At 38.3% G+C, this 11,570-nt stretch overlaps 2 protein-coding genes and 1 long non-coding RNA gene across 4 annotated transcripts; 1 reads left to right on the top strand and 2 right to left on the bottom strand.

Annotated features, from left to right (window-relative positions):
• Positions 1 to 4,657: 4,657 nt before the first annotated feature.
• On the top strand, positions 4,658 to 7,614 carry LOC110045268 (uncharacterized). 2 transcript variants are annotated; one of them, XR_002296208.2, is made up of 4 exons: positions 4,658 to 4,761; positions 5,332 to 5,465; positions 6,897 to 7,064; positions 7,232 to 7,614. It is a non-coding gene; the product is annotated as an uncharacterized LOC110045268 (long non-coding RNA). The 2 variants fall into 2 exon arrangements; XR_002296209.2 differs by having other exon boundaries at positions 4,680 to 4,755.
• Positions 7,615 to 9,868: 2,254 nt separating this feature from the next.
• On the bottom strand, positions 9,869 to 10,303 carry LOC110045297 (uncharacterized). Its single transcript, XM_020750894.1, has one exon. It carries the CDS (start codon positions 10,301 to 10,303, stop codon positions 9,869 to 9,871), a length of 435 nt encoding a protein of 144 aa, XP_020606553.1.
• Positions 10,304 to 10,422: 119 nt separating this feature from the next.
• LOC149116874 (uncharacterized) lies at positions 10,423 to 11,235 on the bottom strand. Its single transcript, XM_089280442.1, has 2 exons — positions 11,050 to 11,235; positions 10,423 to 10,737 (listed from the first exon to the last, which is right to left on the bottom strand). The coding sequence occupies exons 1-2, from the start codon at positions 11,233 to 11,235 to the stop codon at positions 10,423 to 10,425; spliced, it is 501 nt and encodes a 166-aa protein (XP_089136568.1).
• Between the last annotated feature and the right edge of the window lie 335 nt (positions 11,236 to 11,570).

Raw genomic sequence — 11,570 nt, 5'->3', positions numbered from 1 at the left:
AGCAGGAGTGGTGTCTAAATTTGATGCTTATTTTAGTGACATTTTTGGGATTTTGGGCAAAAAACCAGGGGGGGTGGTCTAACTCCTAAGGGAAAAATCCCAAGGCCGGCCCACTTTGTCTTTTAGAGATGTTGGGTAGTACCTTCAATCTGGCAAAGTTTCATCCAAAAAGGAGAGATGGCATGTATCACCCCCGCCTGGTCCTCTGGTAAACTCGGTCTTAATATATTAATATTTGTTGAGAAAGATTTGAATACGCGTAGATTTAATCTCTAAGCAATTTAGGTGGTTGAGGTTTTCCCATAGGGTGCCGCTTTCCTGTAGCAAATGATCATGTTGAATAATCCAGTATTAATAATAACAAGTTTTATTACAAATACGGAGGCGTTTCCATTAGACAAGATCACATTAGGTGCTTGGCGCCACAATACAAGATATATATAAATTGCATTATGCACTAAACAAGTCCACATCTACGTTTTACGTCCACGCAGACAATTTATTTAACCAAAAGAATTGTTTTGGAAAGAGTTAAGCACTTTCTTTAAGCACTTTTTCATTTCTCTGTTCTCTATGTCTGCTCTTTGTAGTCGAGACTAGTCCACTTTTGCTATTTTTGCGACATCAGTTCAACGTACACTTAAGTTCCACGTGGGCATTTCATTTCTGGCATCTTGAGCGAACAATATATCATCAATAGAGTGTCGGTCGGTGTGGTGTCTTACGATTTTTTCCGACCTAACAAGTAGAACGAGCCAGTGATGTTTGAACTGGACTCGTGCGACTTTCTGAGACAGTCGTTTCAGCTGACGGATTGTCTTAAATCAACTGTCTTCCGGACCCCCGCTATTAACGAAAACGCGCCACGCTCTAACTGGGAAACTCTGGCCATGAATGAAGTTATTACAGTTTTTTTGTTACTTGTTTGACGAGGGTCTATTATACCCTGCCGGTTTAAGTCAATGTTGATTGTCGGTTTGTGGGTATATTCACACTTATCTGGCGATTTAGGGTTAAGAAATTATGGCACAGCTGCGGGAAATCATAAATTTATCTCGCCGTTTTTCAATTTTGCCATCCTCGGAGATCCGCTCTTGATGTTAACCTTCGTCCAAAAATATCGCGTCTCCCCTAGGCTCTCCGAGGATGAATTTTAGCGTGTTTTTGTAGGCTCAAATACCAGCCGCTGTTCGGGAAAGGAACCCGCGCCCCTCCCCCAAGGACCGGACTCGCCGGAGAGCAGCGGAAATTGACCCTAGTGTTTTTGTGGTGGTCTGGGAAATGTAACGTAAACTTCACAAGCTTCAGTTTTGTCCGTAAATCCGTGTTTTAAAGATCACACAAGCACAGATATTACACCCAGCCCTCAAAACGTTTACGCATCGTTATAAACATTTCGAGCAATCTTTGTGTTTGTGGACGGCCAATCGGACCTCAAAGCCTTTTGTCCGCTGGTTACTGACGGAAGTACTGGTAAAAGACCGGTTTTGATGAAAATCATCCTACTAGAGTGGTAAAGGGATTAACCAATCAGAAAATCTCACTTTTCATGGATGCTTTACACTCAGCTCTTGAGCAGTAGAACAACGATGAAACAAAAATGGCTCCTAAAAGCAATGTTCAATGTTAAGATAACTTTAGTTTGTACTGAGAAATTAATTGCTTCTAAAATAGCATTCATCTAACGATTAAAGTTATCAGTTTCACAAAACATACTCTCTCCCACATATTCCCTGATAAACGCACACACTAACCAACTTAAAAACTTATCTGGGCGCTGCGGTCACTAGGACTTCGGCACACGTCCCACTTTGTAAAATTTAAGAATACAATTATTTTTTTCACCTTTCCCTCTGTCTCTGTATGGTTGTTAAGGTTAGGGCTATTATGCAAATCATTTAGGGTTACTATGCAAATTTGTAGAGTTACCCGACAGAAATCCGGTCTTCTGACTGGGTTTTAAAGTTAATGAATGCAAACGTTCACCGTCAGCCATCTTGTTGATCACGTGGACCAAATCCGGCCTTCTAATTGGTCGAGAACGGTCACATGGTACAAAATCCTGCCTTCTGATTGGTTACTCCCTGTATAAGCCCCCTTACTTCTTAGTAGTAGGGCGGTTTTGGTTTCAGGGGAAAACGGCGAACGCTCTCTGCGGTTTCAAACTGAACAAACCATGGCGGTTTGGGGAATGTACAACCCCCTATAATAGATCCTCCTTGACGCCTGGTAATTATTGATTATTATCAACACGTTGTAAACCTTTATGTTCTCACGAAACTGGAGTAATAAATTTCGGTACAGGTGTCATTAAATTGGCAGTTTTACCCAATTGCATCATCACACGTTCGTCGTTCGTGTGATCTTCCTTAATCATAACCATACAAAAGTCATGTGTTTTTTCATCTTATCAGTGCTAGGCGCGTAAATTGTTTGTTTTTTTTTTTGTTTGTTTTTTCTTTATGTTTTTGCTTTTCTTTTCTTTTTTTTCTTTTAATTGTTTCTAGCTCGAAAAAGCTATCTTTGGGAAGTCTTAAGAAAACAAAACAGAAACCAAAAACTGCCAAAAAAAATAGCTCAAAATTTCGCCACAGCTGTTTGAGGGCTTTCTTTAGCTAAAGAAACAATTGCTTCAATTTCGCTACTTACTGTTAATCTTATATAACTTGACCTGGTCTGCAAAGTGTTTTCGATTGTTTTTCAATTTCCTATTGTTAACGTTGTTTCTTGTTGGTTTGTTTGTTTGTTTGTTGTTTTTTCGGGAAATTCAATTGTTGTTTTTACTTATATTCTGTCTGATGGCGAAATAGAACTAATCTATTATTATTTACCAAGAATCAACGTCATCTTCTCTTGTATTTACTTATCAATATAATTACCCACCCTCTCTTTGTAGGTCAAGTCTTCACGAACCTACGCTCTCTCTGCCCCCCCCCTCCCTTCCCCGCCCACTCCTTGCAAGAGTTCAAGATCAAGCAACTTATATGTTCTTCCCAATTCCCCCTACTTATTCACCAGTCTCCACAAGTTCAGAAACTGATTTAACTACAGAGAACGTGCGAAACATTACTAAAGGCACATAAGCGACGTAAGATCGATTTATATAAGTAAAATGTTTATTTTTGAAGTTTGTAATAAGATTATAACTTCTTTAGATCAGTTTCAAAGAGTAGTCTTAAGTTAAAAGTTTAACTCTTAACTTAAAGTTTAAACTATTTCAATGTAATGTGAATATATCATCCGAGCAGCTGACCAAGTTGCAACATCCTGGCTCAAAAGTTCACACATTTCTGCGCGTGCGTTTATATTCATTCATATTAATGACCAGCTTTGACATTCCAGTTATAATATCCCGTTATTTTTATTCATCCGTCATCCTAGATTACCGCTCTAAATGGTTTTTCTTGTAAGTTGCCTTTTCGTGGCTCCAGCCGTGTTTCCTTTTAATTTATTCCGCTGATCGACAGGTGCATGGATGTTAACGAACTAGTGACAGTCATAATTTCGTAAGCATAACTCAACCACACAGAAAATAACTCTAATTGAAAGAAAACGGAATTACTAAGATGTTTATTTCGAGCTAGATAAAACATTAGTGGCTCGAAGAAATTAGCCGAAATGCCACTCTGTAAATTCGAGAGTGAATGAAGTTTATGTATGTGTGCCTTGTCGTATAATTCTATGCGGGTAATTAGAGTATTAACAATAGGTACATGTGATGACAAACTCTTTATAAACAAACTTGCCAAAGTTCTTTGTAAACCAAAGACTGGAATTTCAATCATTGTCTAACATCAGAGAAACATAAACTTTGAACACCTTTCAATGATAAAAATGCTGGACAAAAAAATGAATGAAAAAATGGAATGAATTGCACGTTGCGTATTACATTTCAATTTTCTTAAGCATCACTAAAACAGGATTCTAAATCATTTTATTTGTTTTCTTAGAAACTCCTCACATAAAAAACCAATTTTCTTCAAATTCGGCTTCATTTCCTTTAATGTTTGAGTAGTTGAGGAACTGCAAATCTAACATGCTTGAAATAGAAATTTTAGCACAAACACAAAATAGCTCATAAAGCATCTAAAAATCCGAAAAGAAACACACCAATAATATTTGACAATACGATTCTGACAACGGTTTAGCATATAAATGAGTTTAGCAGGTTAATGGAGCTTTTACTCTGGGCTAATTTACACCTTTCAAAGCAATCATGCTACGAGAACTCGACAGGTCTGTAAAAACCTTTCAGCCTTGTTAGCTAATTATCAGCACCAGGTGCTATGCAAACAGTTTGATTACTCCAGATCTCTCCAGAAAAGTTCAATCATTACGTGTTTGAAAAAATAGAAAAGTGAAAGTGAATACAGGCCCAATGGAATGAAAATTTTCCTTTTAGAGTTTTTGAAACATTTCAACACAGTATCTGGCGCCATCAGGGGTATACAGTAGCGTATTTAATTTTCTTCGTTGTGTAGAGTCTTAGAAAAGGTGGAGTAATCTCATTCACATTGAAGTTTCTGTTAAAATTTTATTAAAACAACTTAAAGAGTATTCCATTGTGTTCAATACACACATTTCTATTGAAAGAAGCCCATTGGCTTGTGATTATAAGCAGCGGCAGGAACACTAGGATAAAAGAAGGCGTGTTTATTAATTATTTACAGTTGCTGAGATCAGGCGCTATAAATTTACCAAGGTGACTCAAAATTTCTATCCCGAAACTTGAATTACTTGATTGGCATTTAAAACGTAAGGGTGAGTATTTTTTTTGTTATTACTTATTCTAAACTAAAATTGTTCATCATTTCTTTGGTTTAAAAATAACAAAACTAAGTGTAACGAGCCAAGTAGTAAAGCAGTAAATATTTAAACAGTTGGGTCTTTTTTTCTAAAATATTGTTTTTTGCCGTTTTATTCATTCATTTTTCAAGGCGATTAGAAACATGACACTCGAAAAGGTATAACTCCAGTGTAAAATCTTATCGTATAACGACGAAAAATAACGCTGCAAATAAAACAGGCTTTAGTCTTCCTTTCTACGTTTTTTGTTCAACGTCCGATTCACCAAGTCGTGGGACATTGTTGTTTTTCTCATGGTTGTGACTGAGATAATACAAAAAGTCTTATCGCACGCTGAGAACCCTTAATAACTCCCGCGTTATTGTTACGTTGTTTTTGCATCTGTTCGTGATACATCTGTTCGTGAATTTAAAGGTGCAAATTAAAAAACAAAATTGGTGTAAAGGACCTAGCTGTAGCTAAGATAAGACGTTATTGCTAACAAATAACACATCCTAAAAACTTCGACATTTTAATTATTTGCAGTAACATCAAGTTTATAATGAGTTTGAAGTTCTTCGCCTTCCTTTCGCTTGCAATACTTGTTTCTTTTACCGTGGCTTTGCCATACCATAAAGCAAACTTTGCCACAACACTTGGGAAAAGCGGTTACTTTAAAGGTAAGCCATTTTTACAAGTATTTCAATTTTACGAAAACAACCATAAACAGGTGCTTAAAAATAGTGCCAAAACAAATGTTACGACTGAAAGTAGCTTAAGGCATTGGTGTCAGGACGAAACAGATACTTTAATTCATACCCTTTTCTACTGAATAGCTTATTTTGGAAACCATTCTTGAAAATCACATTTCGCTTCAAAGACAAGGGTATAGGCAGTTTTTTTTGCGTAAGACATTGTCTGTCAAAATTGCGCAAACAATAGCGCCAAAAACCTGAGGACATCTACAGTGCTCAGTGATGAGTATATACCTTTTTATCTCTCACAGAGTTTATAACTGAAGATTTTGCACATTTTGACGACGTTTCTTTTCATATTTGTTCTTCAAAATAATTGTAAAAAATATTTATGTAAGAAGTTTGGCCTGTTTCGCGTGAATGGGTAGAAAAGCGAGAAGTACGTTTCAGTCGAGGTAGTTATTTCTTGCAACAATCTTCCTCAAAAATAGAGCATCATTATTTTCATAATAACCATCAGGTACACGAGAAAAAAAGTTCATTGCCGCATAAAATCTTCCATTCAACTGTACGGCATACCTTTTTATGTCATTTGAAGATCTTTTTCTAAACATTGAAAGTTCACACGGTTCATATTTCGCGTTTGGTCTGAGAGTTCTGCATTGTTTTTTGTTTTAAAGATCGTAGAAAATTCGAATAATTTTATCCATGAATCCCAATTAATTTGCATAAACTTGACTCAAACTCCTTTAAGTGAGACATGTTTGTTATTAATTATAGATGTAGTTTTTTTAATGGAGAGCGTAGCCAACCTACTTGAAGGAAATATGTGAAACATAAAGATTCTTAACTATCCTATCACGATCATTTATTCCTGTTCTTTGTAGACAACAACAGTAAAATAAAAACAATCCTACAGCCATTTGCAGTCCCGAACAAGAGAACGCATTTGAGCACTTACCTTAAATTGTAGCCTGCCTGCCAAACGATTCCAATTTTAAACGCGTTTGGTGATTTCACAAAAACACAGATGAAACGACCGCAAAGGAACCTTTCTAAAAATGACGACCATTACTACATCTCTTTCTACAGTTTGCTCCAAAATTCTTTGCTTTTATATTCATTACTAAAAAAACACTAAACTATAGATTTTGGCTATCCGATATCACGATGTGACAACAAGTCAAAAATATGATCGCTTCAATTAAAAACTCCTTGATATGATCACTTCAGTTTCTTCTTCTTGTGTTTCACACAATTGTTTAATTTCTTGAAAATAATATTTAAAAACCGATGCATTCCAAAAACATTTTGTAACACGTTCAAATATCTTACTTATGTACTCAACCGGAAGAATATCGTGAATAAGTAAATCTGAATTTATACTTAATTGTTTTCCCTTGTTTTGTATTTTAGCGGAGCCTAAAGAAGAGAAACGAGCTCCATGTGCCAATACCCGAGATGATTACTACTGCTTTTTAGAGTCGGTGTATGAGAATGCGTGCGATACTTCACCAGCTGAGATGAAGCAAAAATGTTCGTTAACTTGCGACTTTTGTTGACCCACTTTATCAGAAGAAAAAGGTATTATAGATCTTAGCAACAGAACTGTTCAATGTGCCTGCCTCGCACGCATAAACACTTAATACTAATAACTTGTTCATGACCTATTTTAATCATGCATTTACTAGATAAGAAATAACTCAAGTCTGGACTGTTAATCTGACCATCTTTCTCTTTTCTTCTTTCAGGAAGCCGTGAAAGCTTAGTGAAAAGTTAATTGCCTAGAACATTTTGACACGTACTGTACCTGCGGAGCTGATATTGTGTTGTCAAACCACTTAATTAAGTGCAATAACAGTGATAAAATAACTAGTTTCGTTGCTTGCATTTGTAATGGGAATGCAGATAGTTAGCTTCTTAAAGAGCAGCTTAAAACACTTAGTTAATTGTCGACTTTGAAGATGCATTGCGTACCAACTGAGGATTTTTAAGGATTCATGGAGTTTAACGACAATAAACAATTTTTTTTTTCATTTGTGTTACCTTGATAATCATTCATGAAAAGCCGTAAGCGAAAGAAAACATATGTAACTAGCTACGCCATCATATAAAATAAACGGAAAAAACAAGACTTATCTGTTCATCAGTGTCCATCTTCACTACAATACCCAGTAAGGAAACTTCACCTTCCACCCTCAAAATACTAAGATGGTAATAGTAATTAAAACAATATAATAACACTGATGAACCACACGATGTTTTTGAAGTTCGTGTTTTAATGAAGACAATACATGTTTCGGATGAGTCATCATCCATGGCCAGTTGTACGGTGAGAAATAAAATGAAGATATGCGATAAATAGTATAACAAAGTGAGATGTAACAAGGATGATTAAAGGGTGAAGGTGCGAACCCAAAAAAAAAAGGGTGAAACTATTTAAGCTAAGAAAGGAGACTAATTAGTATGAAAGGGATAAATTAAGATGTTTGACCTGGGAATTTAAAGACGGCTGCTCCCAAAGGATGTGCATGGCTTCCTTGATTTTCAATTGGAACCTTGTGGAAGTAGAATCGAGAGTTTTAAAACAATCTTCTGAACAAAGGGGGCGACAATTTTCAGAACTTCTCAGGTGTTTAAAGATGTGGGAATGTTTGTCAGAGGAAAGATGTTCGCGGATGCGAGTGGCGGAGTGTCTGTTGGTTTCACCAACATAATAGGCACTACAGCCCGCACATGAAAACTTATGACTCGCGATCGTAAATCCTTAGGGATAGGACCCTTGACCCCAAACCAACTCCTGATTTTAAACGGGGTGAACACCAACTTAATGTACCCTGTTTTTAACCCGGGTTTTTCCCAAGTTAAAATTTGTTCTCTTTTAAAATCGGGGGCTAAAGTTGAGTGTTAGCATAAACTATCTTTAGCAATCTTGTATTTGTATTTTGTATTTCTCCACTTGACGACAAAAATACAATATTGTTAACAAAACAAGTGCAGTGAAGAAGAAGTGGAAAAGGCAAAGTATAGTTTACTAATTATTATACGCCCCGAATTAAATACATTTATGTTAATACTGAGCAAAATAAAACTGGCAAAGTGCTTTTTTAAATAGTTTTCTAGTTGGCTATTACGTATAGATAAAGAAATGTCATTCCAATAATAGCATCCAATAATAGTGGGGCAAAATGTTCTTATATTTATTCAAAAGGATTTTGGATTCAGGTGTTGTAAGGACGCACTTCGAGTAGCGTAATTATGTTTTTATTTATGTAATTATTTAGCAATCTGCAGATATTGAGTCCTACAGTGGAGTTGGAGCTGAAGTACTCTTTCATTAGATTTTGTCAATCGCACCTTGCCGTATGAACTGAACCTTAAAAGAGGTCGGTTCTTTAAAAGTATTACTCCAGTCAGTCGTTTCAAATCCGAATGTGATCATGGCTCGGTATATTCCCTTCATAAAAGGGTTTGTAGATCTTTGTAGAAAGCTCTTGCTTGTGCAATAAAGGGACTACATAGGATCTGACATTGGTTGATTAATATTTTTATGAACAACGTTTTTGGTTGTACATGGTCTAGCTGATCACATACACTAAGAAGCAAAGTTGTGTTAATTCTTCAGTTTACCGGAACATTTCAGCACTTGAAGAATGACCATTTTGCCTGTCAACCTCAAAATTGCTAGAACACATAGACAGGTTACAAAGCTCATTTGCCTTCCCTGGTGTATTTCAAATCTCCCTTTATAAATGAGAGGCGCCGCGGTGGCCTTATGGTTAGTGCGCCTGACTCCGGATCGAGCGTTTCGGGTTCGTCCTCTGGCCGGACATTATGTTGTGGTTTAGGCAAGACACTTAAATCCCCAATGCCTCTCTTTACTTCTCTTTTTCACTTTTAACCACCACCCCCTGGAGGTATTGAGCCGTAAATTCTTCTCCGCCATGCGAAGCTGTCACGTGCGGCCACTGGTGCCCCGCTCCACGACGTAAAACCAAACACTGTCCTATCTTTTCCTGCGGTTCTGTGCCAGGTCTCCCTTGGTCTACCACGTCGTCTCTTTCCCTCCGGAGCCCAGGTTAACGCCATCTTGGGATGTTGATTAGCATTCATTCTGAGATTGTGGCCAATCAACCTACAGCACCGCTAGTATATTTCTTCACTGATTTGGCTGATGTTAGCCCAGTTACAGATCTCTTCATAGGTTATTTTCATAGGCCAGTAGATCTCTATGCGCCTTTTCAAACTCGTATGTAAGATTTGTCACATCATTCTTGGTCATACGCCACGTTTCACACCCATATAATAGAACATCTATAAAGTTTGACTTAAAGATCTTCAGCTTAGTGTTCAGTTTCAGTTAGTTATTCTTCCACATGTTTCTAAGCTTACTGGATGCTCTTCTCGCTTTTCAAACTCGGTCTCTGATGTCTTATTCTGAACTTCCTTCCCACTGTTGCTCCTCCTGTCAGTTCTTCAAAATCAACTTGAACCTTTTCACTTATAGGGCTGCTCCACATCATCATCATGGTCTTTGTTGTGTTGATTTTGAGGCCTGTCATTTTTCCATAGTGTCCCAAACTGTCGACTTTAGTCTGGATGTGCTCTCTCTTGCTTGAGACCAGAGAGAGGTCATCAGCAAAGTCAAGATCTTCCAGGAGGCTACTGAACTTCCATCTGATGCGTGCATTCCTCATGACCCAGTCCATTACAAGTAGAAAAAGAAAACAGCAACAGAAGTCCTGTTTAACACCGGTCTTGATTTCAAAGCAGTCATACACACCTGACCCATCTGTTGCAGTGCACGCACTTCCATTGTACATACTTCACCATCTTTTCAGGAATGCGGTAGCTCCTGATGATCCTCCAGAGGGTGGCCCAATCCAAGCGATCGAACGCTTTTTCGAAATCGTAAAAACACACATAGAGGTTGGAGTTCCATTCAATAAACTCCTCGATGATATTGCGCAGTATAAATATCTGTTCTACTGTAGCGCGTCCCTTCCTGAAACCTTCTACCCAGAAGTTTTGCAGCTGTTGCCATAAGCGTTATATCCCTCCAGTTGCTACATTCCCTTAAAACGCCTTTCATAGGAAGTTTCACTATCAGCCCACGTCTCCAATCCTCCGGCAGTTGCCCCTGTTCCCACACCTCATGCAAGAAATAGTGTAAGATATCTACATATGCCTCTAGTTCTGCTTTTAGAATTTCTACGGTCGGGCTATCGACTCCACCGGCTGCTCCGTTCTTCATCCCCTTGAGGGAAGCAGAGATTTCGCCTTAGTTGGTTTATCATCATCACAGTGGAGGCGCGGTGGCCTCATGGTTAGTGCGCTTGTCCCCGGATCGAGTGGCCCGGGTTCGAGTCCTGGCTGGGGACACTGTGTTGTGCTCTTGGGCAAGACACTTTACCCAGGAGTATAAATGGGTACCGGCGAATTATTGGGGAAACCTAACAAATTGCGGGGGAGCGACCTGCGATTTACTAGCATCCCGTCCAGGGGGAGTAGAAATACTCCTAGCCGCTTCATGCCACAGAAACCGAGACAAGCTCCGGCAGCTATGAGCCAGTGGCTCAAAGGTTTCACTTTTTGGTGCATCAACGATTTCAGGGTCCGGAATCCCATCATCCTCTTCAACTTGTCCTGTGTCTTCAGGTACTGGGAGATTCAGAACTTCAAGGAAATGCTCCTTCCAGATTTTCTCAATTTCATCTTGATTAGTCAGCTGCACCCCATCTTTGTTCTTTACCATGTCCCTAATTCTTACTTCTTGTTCGAAAGTTTTCTGGTGACATCATAGACTGTTATGAGGTGACCTTGCTCTGCGGCTTTCTGTGCTTTTTCAGCAACTTTCTCTGCCCAATCATTCTTGTCTTGTTTGAGTTCTTTCTTCACCTCCTTTCCTTTAGCTGAGTAAGCGTGCCTGTGTTTCTCTCGAATCCTTTTGGATCGGGTGCAATCCATTTTTCTCTCTAATTCTGTCCTGTCATCGATTTTAATCAAGCTTTCAGTTTTCTTAACCTGCACTGGAACCCCAGAACCTCTTCAGCTGTAAATATTTGTGCCGTATCGGGCACTTTGAGCTTG

Source organism: Orbicella faveolata, unplaced genomic scaffold, assembly GCF_042242905.1.
Source record: "Orbicella faveolata isolate gen_17 unplaced genomic scaffold, um_ofav_v1 contig_12, whole genome shotgun sequence".
NCBI classification, from domain to species: domain Eukaryota; kingdom Metazoa; phylum Cnidaria; class Anthozoa; order Scleractinia; family Merulinidae; genus Orbicella; species Orbicella faveolata.
This window is presented reverse-complemented; position numbering and strand designations above follow the sequence as displayed.

What these genes read in the sequence shown, in the direction of transcription:
- LOC110045297 (XM_020750894.1), bottom strand. Translation starts at nt 10,303, where the DNA reads ATGTACAATGGAAGTGCGTGCACTGCAACAGATGGGTCAGGTGTGTAT.
- LOC149116874 (XM_089280442.1), bottom strand. Translation starts at nt 11,235, where the DNA reads ATGGTAAAGAACAAAGATGGGGTGCAGCTGACTAATCAAGATGAAATT. An exon ending in GTGAAACCTTTGAGCCACTG is followed by an intron (nt 10,738 to 11,049) that starts GCTCATAGCTGC and finishes GCTTCCCTCAAG; the next exon opens with GGGATGAAGAACGGAGCAGC.